This window comes from Crocuta crocuta, unplaced genomic scaffold, assembly GCF_008692635.1.
Source record: "Crocuta crocuta isolate KB4526 unplaced genomic scaffold, BGI_CrCroc_1.0 scaffold197, whole genome shotgun sequence".
NCBI classification, from domain to species: domain Eukaryota; kingdom Metazoa; phylum Chordata; class Mammalia; order Carnivora; family Hyaenidae; genus Crocuta; species Crocuta crocuta.
Window position 1 is genome coordinate 1091493 of NW_027532002.1, and position 23708 is coordinate 1115200.

Genomic DNA, 23708 nt, shown 5'->3' on the forward strand with positions numbered 1-23708 from the left:
CTGGATAAGTAAACTTCCCTTGGAAGTATACGCAGCAAAAACTTTTGAAGTCTTACAAATGAATACAAGTTGTGCATTTTACTTCACAGTATGTCTGATTGTACCACTTAATTTTTTTTTTTAACTCTCACCAGTATATTGAGAATGAATGATCTTTGATCTTTGATTGCCTCATATTGGCCCTTGGGCTTTAGGTTGCTACCAATACCCTAAGAGCTTACCCAGCTTAAGAAGCCAGGGACCCCTGGAAAGAAAAGTTGGGGCCTTACTCTAAATAAGACCAGTATGTCCCAGTGCACAGCTCACTGACTCCTTGCTGGCTTTCTGTCACCCTTCAGTTGCTCACTTAGCTAAAAATCCCACCACCAAGGTATCACAGGAAGGAAGCTCATAGTAAATCTCTCCAGCTGGCGCCGAGGGCATGCTCCCTTTGAGGAGGGCATGCTCCCTTTGAGGAGGGCATGCTCCCTTTGAGGAGGGCATGCTCCCTTTGAGGAGGAAGAACCACCACAGCCTGTCATTCAGGGCCCCCACCACTGGGGGCACTGTTGATACTCACGGCCAAAGCATTGCCTGCTCCCTTGGAATTCACAATTCCTATTGTGAATTACACATCCGACTCCCAAATGTGTTCTCTTCCTAATGATTACACGTTTGCCTAATTGAAATGACTGTAAATCACTCAGGGAATAACTTTATTCTCTGCCTTTAAAATACCCTCCCAGGAAAATGACCTGTGTTGTGTATGGATATAATTTTGAAGGTTGAGTAATGCCAGATGTTTTCCTAGCCAGCAAATAACTTTTCCTTTCCTCCCAGATTTTTCCAGCAGAGTTCATATGTTTTAAGTATATGGATTGCCACATAATGAGTACATTCAAGAATTCTCAAACACTATTTATAGGTGAGGAAGATAGGAATCACAGAGGTGTTTTGCTTTTGTGAATCAAGTTGGGGCATTTTCTTTGTTCATTGTGCGGCTTTTAGTTCCATTTTTAAATCTTTCTTTTCTATTAAAAGAGTCATAGTTAAAACATAAGTTTTGCCATGAAGGCAATTTTAGATAGAAAAACACTTTCTTTAAAATGTTATGTGAGAGCTTTCCAGTCAGAGTAGTTTCAAAACAATACATGTTTGTAGACACAGTAATGAGGTGACTTGACCAAGGCCACCATGTTGCCAACTGCATCTTTGCAAGTAGCTTACAGGTCATAGATGCTTTCAAGGTCATAGATGCTTTGTGCCTTAAGCATTTTGACCAAGTCCCCTCGGGTCCTCATTTATCTATTTAGCCAACACCTACTATGCAATCCCCATGTGCCAGGCACTGTGCCAAGGGATTGGGACCATGCAGTTATGAAGACAGTTGCTGTCATCAGAGAGCTCTGGCTTCTCCACACTGCCCAGGCTCATGAGGGTCCTTAGTCCTCTTCTTCCATCAGTCATTGTTCACAGTGCACCTGCTAAGGCAAGTTACCTAGGTGTTGTGGCATAGAAGGGGAAATGCCAAGATGCTTAACATGAGAGCACTAATAATCAAAGAAGGCATTGGCACACCTAAGAGGATGGGGAGAGTCCCTTCAGCAGTAGTAATCAAAGAGGGCTTCCTGGAGGAAGAGGTGTCTAAGCACAGCCTTACTTGAGAGCTTCCCAAAGATTGCTGTCACAATTTAAATTTCTTATCTATAAAATGTGTTTTTTGCTTCCTTCCTACCTCTCAGGCTTATTCAGACATTTTTATTACATTGGAATGCAGAGGAGGTTAAGTTGAGGGAGTTATTTGTAAGAATGATCCTAAGGCCCTGGTCATGCCTAGTTCTTTATTTTCATCTTAATTTTTTTTTATTTGTTTAGTTTCAGGTGTACAGTATAGTGATTCAATACTTCATATCTTACAGAATGGTCACCACAGTAAGTGTAGTAACATCTGTCACCATACAGAGCTGTTACAGTACTACTGATTATTTTCCCTGTGCCATACTCATTTTGTAAATGGAGGACTGTACCTCTTAATCCCCTTCTAGTCATGTCTATTTAGAGAACTAAACTCTAGGAATTAGAGAGGAGATGATTGTGAATATCCTCATTCTTTGGATAAACCCCTGAATTATTTAGATTATTTCCTCATAAATTCCACCCCTTATGTGTTTCACTGACATCCTAAAAATTCATTTGTTGATTGATTTGCGTGTATTAGCTCCAGGGGTGGGGGTTTGGTATAGCAGCTAAGATGTGGCACACATAAACCGCCTCAACAGTTTTAAAATCTCAGAGAGGAGAGTGGAAGCAGTCCCCACTGTTGCCGGGGCTAAGAGGGTAAGGAAGGATTCCCAGAGTCATTATAGATACTGATGAAATGACCCTCTGGAAGCCGCCACCTCAGAAAACCTGCTGCCGTTATGCCTGATGGGTTTTAATAACCTCCCCAATGGTTACCCAGTGTATTCTAGTCAGGACAGTGCTAACTAAATATCGAAATCGAAAGGCCTATTGCCAGGGCTCTAGAATTCCTTCCTTCCTGAAGACTTAAAATTTAATGTTTATTTATTTTAGAAAGAGAAAGACACAGAGACAGAGCTGGAGTGGGGGAGGCAGAGAGAGAGAGGAGGCACAGAATCTGAAGCAGGCTCCAGGCTCTGAGCTGTCAGCACAGAGCCCGATGCTCGGCTCAAACTCACTGAGCACGAGATCATGACCTGAGCTGAAGTTAGACGCTTAACTCACTGAGCCACCCAGGCACCCCGGGATGTCTACAACTTTTAGAAATCAGAATCACTTACCTTATAAATTTGTGGTTTGTTTGTTTTTTTTTCCCCTCAGACAAGTTTTGGTACTGTCGGCTTTCACCCAACCACAAGGTCCTGCATTATGGAGACCTGGAAGAAAGTCCTCAGGGAGAAGTGCCCCACGATTCCTTGCAGGACAAATGTAAGTGGCCCTCCTGTGTAGGAGGAGGACTGAGTTTGGGTTGTTTGTTTCGTTTCCTGGTCACATTAATGCAGGAAAACTACCACCCCCACATAAATGCCCTGGACGTGCCTCATCTTGTTGTAATTCCTGGCCTGAGCATTCTTGTCACCCACGAGACCCTGCTGGACTGGGGCTTTGCAACAGAACAGGGGAGGGCGCAGAAGGAATGCTCACGGATCCTTCCTGAAAGATGGAAAGCCGGGCTTCAGGTGTCCACTTTCACACTGCTTCCCTAGATGTTGTTTCAAGAAGTAATGACAATGGAAACCTGACTCTGTCGATTGCCTTGTTCTGATGAACCGAAATAATTTCACATGAATCACGTACTTGCTCCCTATCACATGCATTCATTATAGTTTAGGTATCCTATGATCGTAGTGCAGAGCTAATGGCCGTCCCCTGGACGGTTAACTTACTTCAGAGAAGTAACTCAGACATTTAGAACAGTTAGTTGTATTTTTTAATGTTTAATTATTTATTTTGAGAGGGGGAAAAGAGGGCACACATATGTGTGTGTCAGGAAGGGGCAGAGAGAGAGAGAGAAAGAGAGAGAGAGAGAGAATCCCAAGCAGTTTACAGCATGGAGCCCAATGCAGGGCTCGAACCCACAAGCAATGAGATCATGACCCGAGCAGAAACCAAGAGTTGGTCACTTAACCAACTGAGCCACTCAGGCGCCCCTGATGCTTAGAACATTTATGATCAGTTACATTCTGTCATCAGCAAACTCTTCCCTGAAATATATATTATTTGTACTTATTTGCTTTTTCTGTACAATGTTTATTTTAACATGTATGTGTTTGAAGAGCCAGTAATTTGCTAGATTTTTTTAGCCCCACACCAAACTAGGTTCCAGGTTCTTTTTTTTTTTTTAATATTTTTATTTATTTCTAGGAGAGAGAGAGAGAGAGAGAGAGAGCGTGAGCAGGGGAGGGTCAGAGAGAGAGGGAGACACAGACTCTGAAATAGGCTCCAGGCTCTGAGCTGGCAGTCAGCACAGAGCCCGACGCGGGGCTCGAACCCACGAACCATGAGATCATGACCTAAGTGAAAGTCGGACGCTCAACCGACTAAGCCACCCAGGCACGTAGGTTCCAGGTTCTTATACGGTATTAAGTGTGCAAATTAAACCAAGTATTGAAGAAACATTAAAATACTCAAGACTGATGCATTCATTTGGAAGAAAAATGAGATAAAATGAACATAACCTCAGAGGGTATCTCAGTTAGAGAAGTCAAAGAGTGGGGAAAGAGTGAGGAAACAAATAAGAAACGCTTTTAAGTAGCCTTCAAAAGTCACACTGACCCTGCACAAGTCATCTTAGTGTGTCCCGGACCAAATCCTTCGTCCCAAGCCCCAAGGCCTTCCTTCTCCTCACCCCAGGGCCCATGGACGTCAGCTCTGGACTACCTTCCTTGCAAGCCATGGCCACCAATGGCAAAATGTAACCACAAGCAGGAAATTCCTGAAACATTCAGAATCTACACTGACATATAAGGGACACAACCAGAATGTTCTCTCTTACTCCAGCTTAAAAATGGAACAGTCTAGATTTTGTAGAATCATTTAGCTCAGAAAACAAGCTAGTTTGCTTTCATAGGAGCACCCCTTCCCTGACCCATAATATTGGGCCCCTTAGTGGAACGTGGAAGAAATCTGAAGACTAAAACTATAGAGTCTGGGACAGTGTCTCTGCATTGGCAGCATCCAGGCCTCTGCCTGTAATGAGGACCCTCCCTTCAGGTCTCAGAAAGCCTTCCCCGTCCCACCATGGACAAGCTAGACCCGTGGTTCTCAGGGTTCAGTCCTACCCTGTGAGCAGCATCTCCGGAAAACTTACCAGAAATGCAGATTCTCCAGCCTCATTCCCAGTCTTACTGAATCAGAAACTCTGAGGACAGGGACCTGCAACCTCTGTCTAAAACAGACTCTCCTGGCAGAATGAGAACTATGAGCTACACTCAGGATGAGAACTATGAGCTAAATACTGCCTGATACTCTGTGATGATTTCCCGAATTTGGCTTCACCAGGAGGTAAATATTTTAAAGGAACCAAAAAAAGTGATTTGATTGTGGGTTGCAAACTTTTACTTCTGGCAAAAAGAAAAAGGTGGTAAGAAATAAGATCTAACTAAAATTTAATATCACATTCCTCTCATTAAAGAGGGGGGGTGGCTCTTGATCATGAAAAACAATAAGAAAGACCTGAAAGACCTAATCTTGGAATATAAGACAGTTTCTTCTCCTAAATTAAATCAGCTTTATTAAAAACTTGCAGCTGGGTCTTCATTTTCCTCTCTTTGCTATTAACTGGTGAAAACTTCCTGGTGAAACTTTGTTCATGAACTTGGAACTGTTCAGAGGCCAGCAATTTGTGGTTTTTTTGGTTTTTTTTTTTAGCGTTTATTTATTTTTGAGAGACAGAGAGACAGAGCGTGAACAGGGTAGGGCAGAGAGAGAGGGAGACATAGAATCCAAAGCAAGCTCCAGGCTCTGAGCTGTCAGCATAGAGCCCAACGTGGGGCTCGAACTCACAAATCGCGAGATCATGACCTGAGCCGAAGTTGGCCACTTAACCAACTGAGCCACCCAGGCACCCCCAGAGGCCAGCAATTTGGAATCACTGCTACAGTGGTAAAATGAAGACTTAGCAGTGACTATTGCCTAAAGCAAACAGAAGTTTTTGGGGGGTTTTTATGTGTATGTATTTATTTTTGAAACGAGGGGAGAGAGAGAGAGAGTTAGGGAGGGACAAAGAGAGAAAAGGAGACAGAGAATCCCAAGTAGGCTCCACACTGTCAGCACAGAGCCCAACATGGGGCTTGAACTCACAAACTGTGAGATCCTGACCTGAGCTGAAATCAAGAGTTGGGATGCTTGACCAACTGAGCCACCCAGGCACCCTGCAACCAGTTCTATACATATTCTCCCATAGTCTCATTCTTCACCTGACCATGAAATAGGGAAAGTGGTCTAGGCAAAACACACACACACACACACCCCATACTCGAACACACTCACACACTCGAACACACAGCTTGATTCATTGTTTTCCCACATGGGCCAATGAATCGGCTCTCCCACTCACTGGATATATTATTTATTCCCCTAGTTATAGGGATATAATCTACTTCTCAACCCACATATAGGCATTTGATTGACATTGTTTGCAGCTTTTATGTGCAGCACGCCCATTCTAGCTGTTTCTGTTGCTCAGGAAAGTGGTAGCCCTGCTCCTAGAGAAGGTCAAGGGGTGGACAGCTCCCGAACCTTGTAGGGGCAGTTCCTGGGCTTGCCTGCAAGCTGATGCCCCTCCCCCCAGCTCTACCAAGGCCTGCACCCCCAAGAGCCCAGGGTAAAAGTAACCAGCTATAAACCAGGAGTGCCAATGCCAGAGAGAACCAGCTCGCTGGGGTGCTCCCAGAGGAGCAAGGCCAGAGCTGCAAATCTCTAAACGGCTTTTGGCAGTGGCCACAGAGTGCCACTGGTTCTGGGAAAGGGTTACAGTCGTCCATTCTGACAATGGCTCCAAAACTCTAGTTGTCCCTTCCCTTCCCTTGGCAGCCTTTGAAATACAGTACTTCAGAGCTCAAAAGAGCTTCTCCATTAACAGTTTATCCATTGCAAAATAAACCAGGAATGCGTACTCGTAGGTGTATGCACGTAGGGGCACGCACGTGTGTGTGTGTGCGTTGGTGAGATTATATCTGTATGCTCATGTGAGCCAGGTAGGCGGTGTATTCACACAAATAAGTAAAATGAGCCTAGTATGTGCTTGAGATGTGAAGGCCCCAGCTTAGGAAACTAAAGTCTGCTGCCTTGGGCCTGGCACCTGGTTTGCATATAACTCCAATTCTGCATTCTGCCCATCGTCTTTAGAGCCCTTAGAAGTCATAAACCTCATTCCACTAGAAAAATGAAATGTTCCTTTAATTGACATCAAGTGCCTTGCTCTTGTCATGTACGATTGCCCTCTCTTGAGACCAAGGGGGAAATTGTCTTCCGCCCCTTGAGTTAATCAGTGCTGAATATTGAGATATTGATGAGTCAAATAGTGTAATTGAATCTTCTTAACATAGAGAGTACGAGTGAGACTGAGGGCTTCCCCTTGGCTGCCTCCATCCCTGAAGGATTAGGAAATCTCTTCTCATATTACTTTTGTTTGGCAGGAGATATGGCCCTACATCTCTCCCACCACCTTTACAAGCTTGTATCACCTCCACTAGACACTAGAGTCCATTGCTTTCCAGCCGTGCCTCAGGCCCCTCAGTGCCTCCCTTTGAAAGAATCTAGGCCAGAGCGCCTCACTCCCACATCAAAGGGGCCAGGGAGGAGAAGGCTCACCCCCTCGCACAAGGCGATTAAGCCTATTACAGAGGATGAGAGGGGCAGCTGAGACAGCAAAGCAGAGTGGCCAATTTTGGTCACTGAAGCACGGTGAATAATTCAGGTCCCTTGATCTATAGAGACAATTAACTTTGATTATTGATAATGAGAATAATTGCAAACAACATTTATTGAGTGCTTACTATAGGTCAGGCACCATGTTAAGAGCTCTACATAAGTTACCCTCTCACCAACCTGGAGAGGTAGGCATCATTGATGCCTTGTTTTACAGATAAGGAAATGAAGGTTCAGAAAACATGGCCAGGAAACAGAACAGAGATCTGATTGCAACCATCCAATTCCAGCCTTTCCCCACTTCCCTGTACTGCCTCAATTAGAAGCCAACAATGATCCTGGCTCCGGCATTAGGACTTCATTCTTGGAGCAACTTTGTGACGTAGACAATGCCATAGTTTCCACATTGCAGATGAGGAAGGTCGGGCTCCAAGAACTTAAGCCCAAAGTGGTACAGCCAGTAGGTGGATCTAGAATTCAAAGCCAGTCTGGTATCAAGGGCACAGCCCTTCCCACCACTCTGTGCTGCCAGGTTAGAGGTCAGATTCTTCACTGAACTGTACAAGGATAGGACCAGCTTGCCCCTCCTCTGCTTCTGTGGAGTTCGGTCTGCAGCAAGGCTCATGGCTTACTGGCTACTTCCAGAGGTGGTTTTTGCCTCAGTGTGGCTCCCAGTGGTGAAAGCTAAAACTATGTTGGTGGCCATGCTTACTTTTTCAATTGTATTTTTGTTTGGAATCATAATTACAGTTCCACAGATATTAGCAATTCAGGAGTATTCTGGAATGTCTGAAGCAATAACCACATCTGGGGCTGTGTTCAGCCTGATTTGAGGGTGCTGACAGCTTCCAAACATCGGGAGAAGTCATGACCAAGCAAGGCAGGGTAGACTAGAAGAAAAAACGGTCCCAACCCTGTCCTCCACTACCTATGTGACATTGTATAATTTATTTAATCTCTTGAAGCCTCAGTCTTCCCATTTGTAAAATGGTAGTATTGAATGAGATGGTCTCAATCCAACTCACACTGAGAAAAGGATTCAAAGAAATGAGGCCATGCCTCCAAATATTTAGAGCGGACTGTTAGGTGCCTGCAGGGACCTTTTGATTCTCATATCTCTGGGCACCATTTCTTTATGCTGCTCCCACATAAAAATGCCTAATGGAAACACTAGCCTGACTTTCAAGTAATCAGGAGCCCTCTCCTGCCTCCTAAGAGCATAGATTCAAGAGACATGAGTCTGATGCTGCTGATGGGAATAGAAAGGACGGCATTCTAGCCCTTCTGATGCCTAATCTTCCAGTGCATCTAGAGACAGACTATGCAAAGAGCAACCTTTAAAAGCCATGCTGTATTTTTAGAATTTTGTGTTTCCTCTTAGCCATAATCCTGTGAGTAATATAGCAGCTTGTCTCCTTGACAGGGGACAATGCATATGAAAAACAGAATATGTACTGCCACAAGCACAGTGGAAAAGTGCCTTTTCTCCCCTGAAGCCTCCTCATTAGAGATTCTGAAGACATCTCCCGCTGCAGACCTTTGTGCTCCTCTTGTCCCGTTCCATATGATGGCTTTTCAAAGCCAAAGGGTAACTTAGTATTTATAGATTATAGAAACTCTTTCTAGTTCGTTGACCATGTTATATATTACACAATAAAGACTTTCTGCAAAGTACTTGTGACTCAAACTCCAGCCTTTTGACTTAGGATGTTAACTCTTTCACAAATTCACTTCAGTGGTGTATTTTCAACTGAAAAAGTAAACGCAGAGTCAACCCAACTTCCCAAAGTGCCCACATGTCCCCTCCTGGGGTAGTGGTTAGGCAACCAGATTGACCACAGGGGAACAGGGCTGATTACCGGCTATAAAAAATGGATTTCAGAGGAGCTGAAGGCAGTGGTTGTGGTCAAAAATAGGTCCAGGAATTATAGAGACCATTGAAAAGACCATTGGAAGATGCCAATTCAAAGGGGCCAAACCAGAGGCAGGAAAAGCATCCAAGGTAAAGGATTCTGCCAGTCAAGATAGGCTGTATTCTGCATTATCCTGAAGAACAAATGACCCTCAGATCACAATGGCTTATGATGCTACAAGTGTATTTCTCACCTATGTTACATAACTGACATGGGGTGTGAAAGGGCTACCCCGCACAGTCACTCAGGGTCACAGGCCAGTGACTGCTTTGCCCTCCCATAGCTGCGCCATCTGGATGGAAGATGTGGCTTGTTCAGTTTCTAAAGAGATGCTGGTGGACAGTGACTTTTTACTGCCTCTGTCTAGAAGAGACTTGCATGCCATTACCTCTCACATTTCACTGGCCAGACCTAATCATATGGCCCCACCTAACAGCAAAGGCTGCTGGGAAGTGTAATCTTCCATATATATGTCCAGAAAGGGAGGAAAGCCTGATATTGCTCAGCACAAGTAATGTCTGCCGAAAGGATCTAGAATCAGGACTGGAGACGAAGGAGCAAACACAGTGGGACAGATAGCAGGAAGTATGTGCACAGATGCCTGGAAGAGTTGATCACAACCCCACTTTTCTCTAGGGCTAAAGAAAGCTCTTGGGAGTATCAACAGGTTTGAGCAAAGTCTTAGCAATTTCAGGGTATCTCAAAAATGTGAGCTTTTTAAAAGGCCTTCCTGTTGTATCATTTTGATATTCTATATATTTCGTAATTTCATCTTTGTCTAAATCTCTCCCCTACAACCCAATTCCCCAGTAAAAGTATGTGAGCTTTAATTACAAAATTTCTCATCATCTTCTCCACTAAGGGAGTCTAAGTCATTGATTACTTGAAGTCTCTGCAGATCCTAAGTGGTCCCCTAGATTCACAGTCCCTTGTGGGACTCAGTGATTAGGGATTGGAGAGGGACAGGTGACTTCAGCTTTCTAAAGTACGGCTCCAAACCATCCTCCTGCCTTCCCTCCTCAGATGATCTTGACAAAAGTTGAAATGCGCAAACCAAACCGGCCTTTTATCTTCCTCCAAGTCCAGAGTAAGACATGAGATAACATCATTTTATCTAACCGCATTATTCTCAGGATCTCCAAGATAAATACCAGCTACCATTTCCCCATCAGAAAGGAATGTTCCCTTTATTTAACTGAGAGTTTACTTCTTTTGTCTGTAAAACGGATTAAAAAAAAAAACCTGTCTCCCAGAGTTGTGAGAATTAATGAGGTGGTAGAGAACGAGGATTTGGAGAGAGACTCTTCAGATTCAGATCAATTTTTTGTGGTAAGGTTGCTTCTCATTATCCAAAACTCAGAAGCTAATAGCTTCTGAGAAGCAAAGCACTTGGCATTGTGCCTAGCAATAGGGGTCTTCCCTAATATCAGTATTAGTACCATCGGTGTTATTATTACTATTACTGCCGATTCTAGTACCATCCCTTTAACACGACTATGATAGCTCTTCGTAGGTATTTGTTTTACAAATTCTTCTTGTGAACATAGACTTTTCCTCCCCAGGGATCCTTTTCAGCAGAAAATAAGAATCTGTTTTAGTTTCTGGCCCTGGGACCCTGCCTGACTTCTCTTTCTCTTTTTACCTCTTTTTTTTTTTCCTCTTTCTGCAGTGGTTTCTTGGAATGACAACTGTGCTCGCCGACTCACAGCTTGCTCCTGCCTATTTATTGACATCTCAGCTTTCACATGGTGTAGTTACTTTCATTTTCTCTTATGAATTGCAGTGCCAGTGGCAGATATCAAAGCGGTGGTGACGGGGAAGGACTGTCCTCATATGAAAGAGAAAGGTGCCCTTAAACAAAACAAGGTATGATTCCCAAATTATTGCAAATAGTTCTGTCTCCACAGTGCAGTCAGCGACTGCGGTGGGCCCAGCCCTGCCTTAGTAGCAACGCGTGTGTGCATATGTGCATGTTTGTGTGCACATGCGTGTGCTATTGCACATCACATATTCAGCCTTCTTTTTTCCTTTCCTAATGCTTTTACATCTCTTAGCCTTATACTTTCATTGATCACTTTCTTTCTTTCCTCATGTTCTCTTTTTTATTATTATTTGAATCCAAGTTAGTTAACATATGGTGTAATAATGATTGCAGGAATAGAATTTGGTGATTCATCACTCACATACAACACTCAGTGCTCATCCCAACAAGTGCCCTCCGAATGCCCATCACCCACTCGTCCCATACCCCCACCCACCACCTCTCCAGAAATTCCCAGTTTGTTCTCTGTATTTAAGAGTCTCTTACGATTTGCCTCCCTCTCTGTTTTTATCTTATTTTTGCTTCCCTTCCCCTGTGTTCATCTGTTTTGTTTCTTAAATTTCACATATAAGTGAAATCATTTGATATTTGTCTTTCTCGGACTGACTTATTTCACTTAGCATAATACACTCTACTTCCATCCATGTTGTTGCAGATGGCAAGATTTCATTCTTTTTCATCACCGAGTAACATACCATTGTGTGGTGTGTGTGTGTGTGTGTGTGTGTGTGTGTGTGTGTGTGTGTTGTATCCGTTGATCAGTTAATGGATTTTTTTAATCTATTCATCAGTTAATGGATATTTGGCTCTTTCCATAATTTGGCTATTGTTGATAGTACTGCTATAAACATTGAGGTGCATATGCCCCTTCGAATCAACAGTCCTGTATCCTTTGAATAAATACCTAGTACTGCAATTGCTGGGTCATAGGGTAGTTCTATTTTTAATTTTTTGAGGGATCTCATCACTTCGAATCCCCACCACCTCTTCCATTCTCTCACTTCCTGTTCCATTCCAACCCTAGGAATTGTCTCCTTACTGTTGTCACCCAGCCCTCTCTCAGGCTTTCTCCACTCATCCCCATCCAATCTCAGGGCCTCTCCTAACTTCTCATTTATGCTTATGTTCTCCCTTCCCTGACTCCCCCACCCCCACCCCCCAGTCTCTTTCCTTTTCTCCTTCCATCCTTACCTTCTTAGTATCCTGTTTGGAGTCTCTATGAAGCCTGGGAGAGGCTGAGACCAGACAATTCGAAATGTTTTAGAAAACTTAAGGGCCTGATAGCCTTCACTGTTATGGAAAGTACTGTGAAATAATTCAAACCCATCCTAAAGGAGAAAATTTCCCAGAGGTGAATACTGCTTAAATCCCCTCACGTCACAGTATTTTCCACCCTCCCCTCCTAGTTTACCAACCAACTGTTTGTCATAAGATCCCATGTTCTATACAAGAGGGCGTGGGGAGGAGGCATTATCTTAAAAGATCAAAGAATTTCCTTTGCCCCCGGTTTGGGAGTATTTGCCCTTGGAAGGGCCATCAGGGAGCCAGTTATTTGTTTCTCCCTCTCATCATCTTGTGGTACATAGTACCCATCCATGAACAAAATTATTCAGATTGATCCGGGTACTCCAGCCACCTTGGTACCAAAAATACCACACCAATTAATAGGTGTCTCCTTTATTGTCCATGTCAGTATCTAAGAGGAGTACAAAGCTTATATACATCTCCTTCTCAATCAGGGTTAAAGTGAATAATCTCTGCTTTGTAATTTCAAATGTTGTAAGATAAAGGGGAACCCAGGTCTGCAGAGCATGACCCTATCTATGGTTAAGGAAGAACCAAAGTACTGTGAAAGTACTATATAGGAAGACAAAGGGGAGAAGATACAGCAAAGAAGGACGATGGCAAGATCGTTGTTTCTCAAGTTACATAAGTATTACTCACGTCAACTCTGTGAATCCCTTCTTTGTCAAGCCTGTCACAGCACCATCTTGCAGTTCACGTGACTGACAAGCATATTGACACACGGGCATATGCCTAAGAGTCTGTGGGCCACCCGTTATACCGCATTTCTCTCCTCTTCATGATATGGGGAAACAGGGACTGTATCTCTCATCAGATTTCAGAGGAACATCCTTAACTATACCAGTAAGTTAACTATACCAGCCTTCCTGGTCTGCCTCCTCTACCACCTGATATGCAGAACACAGTCTCAAGGAGCACTGGCTCTGCTCAGTCCCGTGGTTATGTAACACGTGGAGCTGAGCAGGAAACAGTGTGGGGAAACTGACAGCAACAAGAGTTTATAACCCAGAGAAGACCAGGAGGAGGGCGCCTGGGTGGCTTAGTCGGTTAAGCATCCGACTTTCACTTAGGTCATGATCTCGCGGTTCGTGGGTTTGAGCCCCGCGTTGGGCTCTGTGCTAACTGCCAGCTCAGAGCCTGGAGCCTGTTTCAGTCTGTGACTCCCTCTCTCTCTGACCCTCCCCTGTTCACGCTGTCTCTCTCTCTCTCTCCTAGAAATAAATAAAACGTTAAAAAAAAAAAAGAGAGAGAGAAGACCAGGAGGGGTGTAGTTGGTAGCAAAACAGATTGCCAGGACTCATGGACTAGAGACAATTCTATAAAATATGTGTGGAGAGACTGGTTTCAGTCTCAACATGTAAAGTGCTTGGGAATTTTCACTCCTATCCTTATAGTAAGAAGAAATTGAATCAAGTGCAAATCCATTATTTTCTTGGACCTACCAGAGAACTGAGGTTGCAGAGCAAACCACCTTCTGAAATCTGGGGAGTCCGGTATATCCAGAGAGTCACAGCCTGATCTGCTCACCTGGAGCAGAATCCACTGGTGCTATAAATTGTAGGATCAGTTAAGCAACACTTCTGATTAATTGCTGTAAGCTGAGTGTGAACTAGTGTGAGAGGGAGGAACTTAGGATTTTAGTCTTCTGGGGTCATACTTTACCTCCAGGAACACTAGAGATTCTCACAGAGAAGACTGAGAAGGACGACCCCTCGTGTCTCTAGTAGGGGAAAGGGAAGAGTCATCATGAAATATGCCAGATGTTTCTTCATAACAAAGTCTTGTCCTCCAAACCTTTTTCCTATCTAGCGGAAGACAGTTTCTCCCATTTCCCCCCATTTTAGGCTTTCTGCCTCAACTGTAAAGTTGGGGGTAGGGGACACATAGTCAACAGCATCACAGCCTCAAGGAAACTGATAGAAAACTCTGCTGCCAAGAAAAAGGGGAGGGGTATGAGGGGAAAGGGAAGGCTATGCCACTTGAGAAAGTGACAGCCACAAGATATAGAGCCTCTAAAAGATGAAGACTTAAGTGGGAAATTATAGAACACCGTCCCTCACCTATCCTACCACCACACTAATAAGACTCCAAGATAATAATGTTGGATCAGGGCTGAAAAGATCTGCAAGACATAAACTCTCTCTGAAGACGAGTACTTAGGGAAGCCCAAGTCAGCAGAGAAGACAAAAACAGGAGCACTAGAGGAATTTGAAGGCTCTGGCACTTAGAGCTATAGCAAGCGTTAAACATATCCCAATTCCTTGCCAGATTAGCATAAATCATCACTCTAAAGGTCTGTGTATCTCACTTCCTATTGCCTGACACAACATGCCCAGATCTCACCAAAAACCTACAGGCACACCACCAAAAAAAAAACAAAAGAAAACAAAACAAACAAACCAGCCTGAAGAAACAAAGCAATCATCAGAACCCGACTCCATTACAACACAGATGCTGGAAGTATCAGAAAGAATTTGAAAATAACTAGGTTGGGGGCACCTGGGTGGCTTAGTTGGTTAAGCAGCCAACTTCAGCTCAGGTCATGATCTCACAGTTCATGAGTTTGAGCCCCATGTTGGGCTCTGTGCTGACAGCTCAGAGCCTGAGCATGNCCCCACTCATGCTCTGTGTCTCCTTCTCTCAAAAATAAATAAACATTAAAAACTTTTAAAATAACTAGGTTACAAGTGCCATAGGCTCTAATGGAAAAAGGAGACAACCTGAAAAAAAACAGATAGGTAATTTAAGCAAAGAGATGGAAACTCTAGAAATGAATCAAAAGGAAAGGCTATCAATAAAAACACTGTAATGGAAGTGATGAATGCTTCTAATGGGTTTATCAATAGACTTGACGTTGCCAAGGAAATGATTAGTGGCTTAAAGATGAGTCAACAGAAACTTCTAACCTGAAACATAAAGAGGAAAAAAAAAATGAAAACATTAAAAGCCCAAAGAACTGAGAGACAATTGGAAAAGGTATAACATATGTATAATTAGAATACCAGAAGGAAAAGAATGGAGCAAAAGAAATATTTAAGCAAGAATGTCTAAAGCAATCCAAAATTAATGACAGACACAACACCACAAATCCAGGAAGTTTAGAGGACACTAAGCAGGATAAATACTCAAAAACAAAAACAAAAACCATTAGGCATAGCATATACCAACTTCAAAAACCAAAGACAAGGAACTGAAAGGAGAAATTCACAAATCCATGATTATATGGGGATTTCAACACCCCTCTATCACTAACTGATAGGTGAAGCAGACAGAAAATCAGGAAAGATATTGATGACCAGAAGAGCACTATCAGTCAACTTGATCTAATTAACATTAGTAGAAAATCCATCTGACAACAGCAGAATACACATTCGTCTCTAACTCACAAGAGACATTTCACCAAGATAGACCACATTCTGGTCCATGAAAGATATCCTAAACAAATTTAAAAGAATAGCAGTTATACAGAATATGTTCTCAGGCCAGAGTGGAATTAAGCTAGAAATCAGTAACAGAAAGATAGCTGTGAAATCTCCCCAAATATTTGGAAATTTAAGAACACACTTCTAAGTAATGCATAGTTCAAATAAATCTCAAGGGAAATTACAAAATAAACTGAATAGAATGAAAATATAACTTATCAAAATGTGTGGGATGCAGCAAAAGCAGTGCTTAGAGGGAACCTTATAACATTAAATGCATATATATTAGAAAAGAAGTTAAGATTTAAAATCAATAAAGTTTCTACCTTAGGAAACTGGAGAAAATCCATTTAAGCCTAAAACAAACAGAGGAAAAGAAATAATTAATATCAGGGTAGAAATCAATGAAACAAAAAACAGGAAAACAGTAGAGAAAATCAAGAAAGGCAAGACTTGGTTTTTAGAAGAGATTAATAAAATTTATAAACTTCCAGCCTAACTAACCAAGAAAAAAGAAGAGAAGACACAAGTTACCAATGTCAAAACAGGTGTGGGGATGATTATCTCATTTGAGCATATGATATGTGTGGGCGGATGTGGCCTTCCTGTGTCAGACTCCTCTCCTCTTAGAGGAGATGGATGGATGAATGGATGGATGGATGGATGGATGGATGGATGGATGGATGGATAAATGGGGCCCAGTGCTATAAACACATAGATAAGCTAGCCAGTGGAGGCTATTTCCTGCTATTCACAGGTCTAGATGTTCTGGTCCCCACCAGCCATTCCAGGCTACCATGAGGGCTGCGACAGGCAGTATGTCTGCCAGCCTGGCTGTTTCATTGCATACACATGAAAATTGTTTGTCTTGTAACATCTATAGTGTTCATATGCCCGGTTCATCAGGTAAAACATCAAAGGCAAAGAGGAAAGCCATGGGTTCTAAGAATTTCCTTCCTCAATCCCACGCACCCATACCCCTTCTCCTGGTACTCCACAGAGCTGTTACTCCCCATCTCTGGAACTTCTGGTAGAAAAGGGGAGATCTCTCAGGAAAGCTGACCAAAATGTGTCCATAAGAGGTCTGTCAGTGCATGGTAGGGGAAGTAACCAATGTATATTGCTGGCTCCTCAGTTTTTCCAACTAGAGGGTAGGTTCTGACATTTCATGCCATGGGACTTTTGGTTAGCTTAATTGCTCAGCAAGGCAAACGGAGACATTAGGACCCATAAGGGAGACACTTGGTTAATAGCAATCTATTGGTAACTGACAGGACTTCTCACTCATTCAACATCTGAAATGACAGGCACTGTCTAAGATCCTGAGAATGGAAAAGGGAAAGGAATCAATCGTTTTCCTGAAGGCACAGGCATTTGTTCCTAGTCATTCACTCAGTCAGCATTGGGTACCAGATAAGATGAGCTCTGAGCCTAAGTAGTGAACATAATCACTAGAAGGAAGATCTGACCAGATTTCACTGATATGGATAGGACTATCCTTGACATAGCAGAAGCTTCCATCTCACCACGTCCTAGAATCCAGCTTTTATTTTTCCAATGTGATTCATGAACCTGAAGTAAGAAGCAGATTATATTAGAAGCTGATGTTCTAGCATCAGCTTGAAAACCCTGGTATTAACCCAAAAGCCCTTTACTGAGATTTATGTCATTCATAATTTATACTCATATGACATTGAGTATCTTCCTTGTACCATGCCAGTGCCAGGAGCTAGGAATAAAAGATAAACACAACCAGCCCCTGGCCTTGGGTGTCTAGTAGATATAAAATTTATGTGCCAACATGCAATTATAATCCTATATTGTCTATGCCCCAGAACCTTTAAATATAGGGAGAGCAGGGGAGATTTGAAAAAGGCTCCCGCAGGAAATGGTATCTGAGCTGAGTTTTTAAAAGGAATTGTTCAGGGGGAGAAACAAGAGGAAGACTTTCTAGGAGGAGGAGAGAGTGTGTGTAAAGGCACAGGGGCTTTCCAATATATGAAAGAATATCCTCGGATTGAGAAATGTTGATTTTAGAGTATAGGATTGATAGAGACAGAGAGGTGAAAATGAGTTGGAGAACTATTGGCTGATAATGCCGAGATAGATTGGGGCCAGAAAGTTACAGCTGCCTGAAGAAGGCAGTATCCTCTATTATTATGTACTACATGAATGAGTAATTTTTGCCTTCTAAAATAGAAACTCAGACTGATAGATATATAGATGAGCAACAGTGTGTTATAGCTTTGAAATCTACTGCTATGCCTATGGCCATTTTTAGCGCACACACACATGCCAAGTTATAGCCTATGTCTTTAATCAAAATGCTTTGCCCTCAGGACGATCTGGATACATGGTGGAGAACCAACATAGATCAAGTGAATGCTGGGGAAAATGGCCGAATGAGGCACATCACCCCAAAACAATAAAAGGAATGGCAGCCAACACTGTATACTGAAAATATGTTGTATAAAACTCTACTCTTGTGTTCAGCCAGTCCATCATTTGACCCCTGGAACATGGCAATCCCCAATACAAGGTACCATCCACGCCCAGAATTTCTCTGACCCTCCCATGACCCAGCATGCCTTGTCACTGGTCTCAGGCCCCAAGAGTTGAGGATGGGGTCAGAGACCCCAGGACATGGGTTGGGGGTATCTTCAGTTTCTCCTTCCTCCCACATCCCCAGAATTCTCCCATCCCAGGCCTTCCTTCACATGCCGAGAGACATGAATTAATGAAAGAGAGGATGAAAATAAGGAGCTCCTAAACATAATTTTTCCCTGAATTAAATCCAGAGGGAATAAAAGACCTTAGGTTGTGAATAGCAAAGCCCCAGAACATCAGATGTCAGTGCTGTGGAGTGTGATGAAACCCCTGAGGGGGACACTCCCCCGATCCAGGACCGCTACTCCACCACCTCCTGGCACCTCTCTCCCTCACAGACAGTTTGGACAGGTGGCAGCTTCGGGAGTGTTAGTCCAAGAGGTGTCGTCACTCCCAGCTCTGTAGCCTCTGTGCTTGAAGTGCTGAAGGCTGACCTCCACCAATGACTCAATGACAACAAGCCAGAGACGTCAATAAAACTCATTATAAGCAATAGCAGCCTTTAATGCAGTCATGTGGTTCAGAGAATTAATTCCTCTCCTCCCCCCCCCCCCCGCCGCCCTNGGATTGACATCCTCACGAATTTCCCATTTCCTGCCTGTGTTTATCAGGAATCTAGATCATGACAGCTCCATTCATTCACTCACGTCCTCACTGGTTTATGCCTTAGGAGGGCAGAGCCCAAAGTTTGCAGGCCCCCTCCTTCCTCTTCGTTCTCTGTGCCTCTGCAGAAGAGATAGTGTCACAAAGACAACCACACTGACACTCTGGCCTCAAGTGACTTTAGCACCTAGTCAAGCGGCTGCATCTGGGCTCTGGTGGTGTTCACACTAGCTGTCATTAGCAAGGGGATGATTCACGTGACTGCCCTAAGCAGAGGACCAGTTGTCCAGCATCAGCCCAGAAATCCGTTTGTGAATTTCACCTTTTTCCAGAGTGTTTTCCTAATGAATGACACTCAGATTAGTACGAAATCATTTATATCAATGTTCCTAATCTAAGAACAATTTTTTTATGAACTTATGAGATCTGAGCTTATATTTTGTTGAGAAAAAAAGTTTTGAGTTTTTTTGAAAGAAAAAGTAATCCCAGCACCTAACATAATGATTTTCATTTCATATGATTCGCCTCCAGTCTCTGGCCACCGGTAGACATTATTCATTATTGTGATCGGTATGTAAATAACATTCATTCCTCTTGCTTTTTGTCACATCAGATCAGTTCTTCATAATCATCATACTGAATGGCTGGCTGAATGTACTTCTCTGCTCATTTGTGATTTCTTTACTGGTTTACCCAAAGTGGGGAGGATGTTTATTTGCTTCTCAAAGTATATTCTTATAGGTAATAATGTATACAGCTTTGCTTGGTTTTGAGTTTTTTAGGAATAGTCCCAGGAATGAGATCCCTGGTTCTTGATATAGATTGCCTGACTTTTTTTTTTTAAGATAACACCAATTTACAATATTACTAGTAGGGCTCATAGCAAACTGAAAGACCCAAGAGAGGATGCCAAACTTAGTGGAAAATTTTTTTTGTTTGTTTTAGTGAGCTTTCTTTTTTTTTTTAAGATTATTGATCATCACTGGGCAGATCTGAATGGAGGCCTGAGGAAGAACAAAGGAAAATGGGGACAGGGTGGTTTTACAGAATAGTTCCCATTCTTGACTTGGCATCCCTTCCTATGCTTGCTCCTACTTCGGGCAGGGTGAGGAGGCTGAAAGAGTGTGAGATACTGGTAGATCGGTGCTCAGAACAAGAGCTGCTCCCCCTTCATGAGGGAACAGCTGGAGGTGAGACAAACGAACCTCATGAGAGCCCAAATAGCCGGATGGTTGCCTTTGTCAGGGAAGGCATCCAGTTAACGTTAGGCCTTCAGAGTTCACTTGGCAAGAACTCTTTAACCCATTTGAAATTCTGAAATCTGGTGGCATTGACCTCATCTAGACATATGAGGTCCATTTCTTTCTGGGGCATTCTCGTTGTGTGTGACTAGGCAAAGGCAAATCCTCTGACAGATGTTAGGCAGAGAACGATGTGAAAAGATCGGCCCTCCTAAGAAATTATGCAATATCTGTGTGTTATAACAATGTCGAGCACCAATGTGGATACACTTGGCCCTTCCCCTCCAGATTAGGAGCTGGTAGAGTGTCGAGATGTGCCATGGCTCTCATCTTCTAAAGGTTGTATCTGCTGACTGCTCAAACCAATAGAATAATCATTGTACCCAATACGGTGCAGCACATATAATTTGAGACATACATACATATTAAACATGACACTGAGTGTCTCAGCCAAGGTCATATAGCTACAATGAATGGCCATGTTGCTTAGTCCTTGGCGCTGACTTATAGCTGGCACTCAACAGGCACTCACCAATGAATGAACCCAGGTATTCTGACATTGGACCCTTGCTTCTCCTCTGTACTCTGCAGCCTCTTTGGATAAAATTTAAGTTTTGTGTAGCCTTTGCTCTACAGTAGTTCAAAGATCAAAGGACCTAAAGATAATGAGTTCACCCACAAGCCTCATTGGCTCCCATGTAACTTTCATGTTTTAGGAAGTTCAGACCCACATGGATGGGGGTAATCAAAGATAGAGCAGATTAAGCCTCCCCTTAATCTGCTGATTGGGGAAGAATTTACTGTTTCTCAAGGTCTCCCTGGAGCTGGAAGGGAGATGCTGAAGAAAGAAGAGTCACATGGCTTTGTAGTTGCATGGCTTGGGACAGTCATCTAACTTCTCCAAGCTCCTTCCCCGAAAGAAAAATGATCACACTTGTGCGAGGACTGTCTTGAGAATTAAATGAGATGGTTCAAGCACACTTCCCCTGAGTAGAAGCAAAGTGTTGTTAACCTTGAAAAAAAAGATGCTTCTTCTGCCATCAGCTTCACTGACAAGCCCCTCTTGTCTGGGTTTACTCCATGTTCAATCCGCAACCATTTGTAACTGTGGGACGAATGTGCCCATTTTCCTTAATGTGGTGTTTCCTCTCATCCCTTGCAGGAGGTGCTTGAACTTGCTTTCTCGATCTTGTATGACTCAAACTGCCAGCTGAACTTCATAGCTCCTGACAAGCACGAGGTAAGGGTCTCAGTGGGGTTCATTTGTGAGAGAATGTCACATTTTCTCCAGAAGAGCAAGCAAGAAAGAAATACTGGAAAGAAATTGCATTTTAAAAAATGCCTGCCTAAGAAAAATCAGGAACAAAGGAACATCTTGTTGATCTGGAATAGAATGGAGACTTCTTTAAAAACTGCTCATCGTAACCAATCCAACCTCTTACTAGCTTGACCAATAGTTCCTGGTAAGGAGAAAGACAGTACAAATGCTTCAGGCTCAGCAAGGACATCAATTTGGAAGAAGACTCAGCCCCGGTCAAGCTTTGGTTTTCATTGAGTATTTAATTTAGTCAGGGTCTTCCCAAGATAAATGTGTCTCTCTTCTTTAAAACATTTGATGAAGTAGGTTTTCTACCATGTTTCTTTAAGTTATTTTAAGACGTTTAGGGCTGTCTCTGCTGTTGGAATTTTATTTTTGAGATGATTTTATTCCTTTTTGACATCTTGTTATATGTATAATTTGTTTCTCTTCTTGAAGCACGCTGTCAGCTATATTTAAAATATTTAGCATAGATCTAGGAAAATGTATTTGTAAGGTGAAATAACAGCTATGGTTGATTTAACTTGTTCTTTTGTAAACCAGAGCCCAATATTATGTTTGAAATTCTTATTTTTAGATGATACCATTCAAATTTTTGTTTTACATGCAGTTGCATAAACAGCTTTTAGAAAGGAAGGGAACATTTTAGTAGAATCTGACTTTTGTTTCCCATTTCCCCTAGGAGATTCTGCTCATTTAGAAGTTATTCAGTATCTGGTTTTCACTGGTTTAAAGCTTTTGCATAAAATTGTACATCCCAAAGAGAGAGGAGAGATTAGATGCAAATCCTGCATTTAGAATGGTGCTTAAATGTAATTCTGTGTTACTTGACATTTAGTTTGCAAAAGGGTATGACTTTGTCTTCATCTTTCTGAAAATAGATACTGTATCCTACCATTTCTCTTCTTCAACAAAATTGCGGTTATATACAGGCCACCATATTTAAGACGTATACTGCTTATACGTAGTAGTAGAGAAAACCCCCTTTAAAATGTAGAACTGTGGATGTTATTTAAAGCAATGCAAGGCTGTTTTCTCCAGTTTGCATTAATTCCAGATAAGGATAAATGTTCTGGACTGCCAATTTTTTTTTTATTTGTAACTGCCACTTTTTATTGACATAGTGAGGAGAAAAACACCATACACTTGTGAACACTTTTAATGTCTTCAGGTATCTTTCATATGTATTACCTCATTTTATTTGCTAACTTGGTCGATAAAATAGAATGTTCTATTACAGGCATCTTCATTTATCAAATAAGGAGAGTGGCCTCCCAAAATCAAATACCTCCGCATTAGTAAACATGATAGTAATTACAACCAGCCTGGGTTGCTCTGTGCCAAGCACCATTCAGCATCCCGAGTACTTCCCCTCACCTAATCTTCACATACCTCTGAAAGAAACAAACCATGACTATGCCCATTTGATAAAGGAGGGAAATGAATCACAAAGAGGTTAAGAAACTTGTCCAAAGTCAAACAAGTAGTACAGAACAGAGCTGGAATATAAACCATGGGGGCCTTGCTCCAGAAACCCGGTATCTCTGGCCCCTGCACCGTGTAGCTATGAAGGCAGAGAACAGGACCCGAACTCATCTTCCTGTCTGTGCCCATCACCAAGTATCAGGAGTCAATCAACTCAGGGCCAATTTGATTTCGCCTATACCCCCATCCACACCCAGTTGCCCCCTCCAGATTCCTATCAAGGCAAGTCCAATTACATTGTGTATTTGCAAATATTCCTGTGTGCAGCTCTAAAAATAGCACCTACTTGGAAACCTAATGACAATACCATCCTTACACCTGATTTTTTTTAACATTTTTTTTTAATTTTTTTAAATGTTTTATTTATTTCTAGGAGAGAGAGAGAGAGACAGTGTGAGCAGGGGAGGGTCAGAGAGAGAGGGAGTCACAGACTGAAACAGGCTCCAGGCTCCGAGCTGGCAGCCAGCACAGAGCCCACGCGGGGCTCGAACCCACGAACCGCGAGATCGTGACCTAAGTGAAAGTCGGACGCTTAACCAACTAAGCCACCCAGGCGCCCCTTTTTTTTAACATTTTGATGCTACCATCTGTAGTCGGTTTTCAGATTCCTCCACTTGTCTC

General features: G+C 42.7%; 1 protein-coding gene across 1 annotated transcript in view; it reads left to right on the forward strand.

The window, feature by feature from the left end:
* ELMO1 (engulfment and cell motility 1) overlaps positions 1-23708 on the forward strand; it is a 484527-nt gene that overhangs the window by 457305 nt on the left and 3514 nt on the right. The window contains exons 19-21 of the mRNA XM_077775357.1: positions 2821-2928; positions 11068-11150; positions 21447-21524. Coding sequence (XP_077631483.1) covers positions 2821-2928; positions 11068-11150; positions 21447-21524 — 269 coding nt within the window. The remainder of the gene's footprint in view (positions 1-2820; positions 2929-11067; positions 11151-21446; positions 21525-23708) is intronic.